Source organism: Solanum tuberosum, unplaced genomic scaffold, assembly GCF_000226075.1.
Source record: "Solanum tuberosum cultivar DM 1-3 516 R44 unplaced genomic scaffold, SolTub_3.0 scf00537, whole genome shotgun sequence".
NCBI lineage: Eukaryota > Viridiplantae > Streptophyta > Magnoliopsida > Solanales > Solanaceae > Solanum > Solanum tuberosum.
In genome coordinates, this window is record NW_006239451.1 from 295116 (window position 1) to 297928 (window position 2813).

A 2813-nucleotide genomic window follows, 5' to 3' on the forward strand; every position below is an offset into this window, starting at 1 on the left:
GAAGGAGAAGAAGAAGGAGAAGGAGAAGAAGGAGGAGAAGGAGGAGGAGAAGGAGGAGAAGGAGGTTAAGAAGGAGGAGAAGAGGGAGGAGAAGGAGGAGGAGAAGGAGAAGGAGAAGGACGAGGAGGAGAAGGAGGAGGAGGAGAAGGAGGAGAAGAAGGAGGAGAAGAAGAAGAAGGAGAAGAAGGAGGAGAAGAAGGAGAAGAAGAAGGAGAAGGAGAAGAAGGAGGAGAAGGAGGAGGAGAAGGAGGAGAAGGAGGTTAAGAAGGAGGAGAAGAGGGAGGAGAAGGAGGAGGAGAAGGAGAAGGAGAAGGACGAGGAGGAGAAGGAGGAGGAGGAGAAGGAGGAGAAGAAGGAGGAGAAGAAGAAGAAGGAGAAGAAGGAGGAGAAGAAGGAGAAGAAGAAGGAGAAGGAGAAGAAGGAGGAGAAGGAGGAGGAGAAGGAGGAGAAGGATTTCAATAAAAGTCACAACTTTTCAATAAAAGTCACAACTTTTCAATAAAAGTCACAACTTTTCAATAAAAGTCACAACTTTTCAATAAAAGTCACAACTTTTCAATAAAAGTCACAACTTTTCAATAAAAGTCACAACTTTTCAATAAAAGTCACAACTTTTCAATAAAAGTCACAACTTTTCAATAAAAGTCACAACTTTTCAATAAAAGTCACAACTTTTCAATAAAAGTCACAACTTTTCAATAAAAGTCACAACTTTTCAATAAAAGTCACAACTTTTAATAAAAGTCACAACTTTTCATGAAAGGGGAAGGCTAATTTTGGAAATAATAAATAAATTAAAAGGAAATTCTTGTTTCGAAAAGGTCACAACCTTTCATAAATGTTATAACCTTTCATAAAAGTCGCAACTCTCCATAAAAGTCACAACTTTTCAATAAAAGTCACAACTTTTCATGAAAGGGGAAGGCTAATTTTGGAAATAAATAAATTAAAAGGGAATCCTTGTTTGTGGTGGCGCCACATAGGCGGGCCTAGGGTTCTCTTATATATATATGATTTTAATCTAACAATGGAAGTCATAATAATGACTAGTGCTCACTTCGATATTTTTGTGGCGCATTCGTCGCAAAAAATCTTACTTATTTTTGGTGGCTGCATGAGCCGCCAAAAAAAGTTTGTCACTTAAAATTTCATTTCTTCTTGTGGTTGCTAAAAGTGGAGCTAACTATTGAAAGAGGTTTAATTGAATCTCTTTAGTTGTGATATAACATTGAGTAAATAAGATAAATAGTTTTGTATATATACACATTTTTAAATTCCCTTCATATTTAGGAAACTTTTAGTGTTGTAGTAAGAGTGATTTATCAATTAGTTTATGAATCAATTCAAATTTCAAGTCAAACATTTTTTCTTTGAATTCCCTTGTTAGAACTAATAGAATTTCTAGTTTTGTCACTAATCGAAGTTATGCTATTTTTGTGTGCAGTAGTGACAGTAGATACTACAAAGATTAGATGCAAGTTGATGCTAATTGTTGTTTAGGGAGTTCTAGTTTTGACATTGGATATGGCGAGGTCACGGATTCGGTGCAAATGGTGGTGGAGGCGGCGATAGAGATGGAGGTGGTGGTGGAGGAAGAGGTAGTGATGGAGGATCTGGTTTTGGCATTGGAGTTGGTGAGGGACATGGTTCAGGTGAAAACAACGGTGGTGGTGGTCAAAATGGTAGTAGTGGTTTTGCTGCCGGAGAAGAACGGGGCCATGGTGGTGGTGGCAATTGATCCCACCAGTTGCTTAAATGACTATTTTTCATATGTGTGCTATTTCACCAATGGTTATTATTTAAGCATTTTCCTTGTGCCAACTCTTTTATTATTAGATACATTGTCATAATGTTGACATGATGTAATTTTACTCATGTCTTGACCAATTCAACTATTTATAGTAATGAATATTTTTAATATACCGATGATCAAGAACATCCATGATTCAAATGATAAAAGTATAATTTCAAAATAGGGATCAGGGAGATTGGGGGCTAGGCCTTACCCTAGCCTACAACAATAAAATGGATAACCAATCCATTCATCAATAATAGGATGCACATACAACACACAAGTATACAACGATCCTACACCTAAACACCCACACCTTCAATTCATTGAAAAAAATATTATCCTTTTTATATATTTGACTGACACTAGGTAAAAAATGTTGTTGAAATTAAAAAGTTGTCGAAAAATAAAAAAATGCATTTTTTTAAAAACAGGCTAGTTTTAATCTCCTTCAATTATTTAAAATATAATTACAAAAACTCAAAGAAATAAAAATGAAAAAGTCAGTCAAACAAGAATAACAAAAAATAAATTGTGAGGGCTTCTTGAAAACAGTGTAGACAGTTGCCTAATTTCACATTTATGCACAGTTGTTTTATTTCACATTTATGCCCCCTAACTTTGGGTATACACGAGTAGACACTTAAACTTGTATAAATTTGAACATGTAGATACAAGAGTCCCAAGTGGCATAATATACCTAGGACACAACATAAGTCACACATCGTCATGTAGGATGCCACATAAGACGCGTATGTCTATTTGTTTAACTTTATACAAGTTTAAGTGTCTACTTGTACACACCCAAATTTGAAGGACATAAATGAGGTCAAGTTAAAGGGTATATTGAAAGGAAAAGTCTTTTAGAAGAACTTAATTTCTTCTAATTTTGATGAATCATACAACTCAAAGGTGACATTTTTATCTTTCTAATAAGAAAGAAAGTTCAAAATGTTGCCTAAGTAATCATCATTTTGTTTAGGCATAATACATTAATGTACTCTTTAACATGACTCTATCT

The 2813-nt window shown here is 35.1% G+C and overlaps 1 protein-coding gene across 1 annotated transcript in view; it reads left to right on the top strand.

Moving 5' to 3' along the window:
- LOC107058506 (probable H/ACA ribonucleoprotein complex subunit 1) overlaps window positions 1–1738 on the top strand; it is a 28268-nt gene extending 26530 nt beyond the window's left edge. The window contains exon 5 of the mRNA XM_015304307.1: window positions 1533–1738. Coding sequence (XP_015159793.1) covers window positions 1533–1738 — 206 coding nt within the window. The remainder of the gene's footprint in view (window positions 1–1532) is intronic.
- The last annotated feature ends 1075 nt before the right edge of the window (window positions 1739–2813 follow it).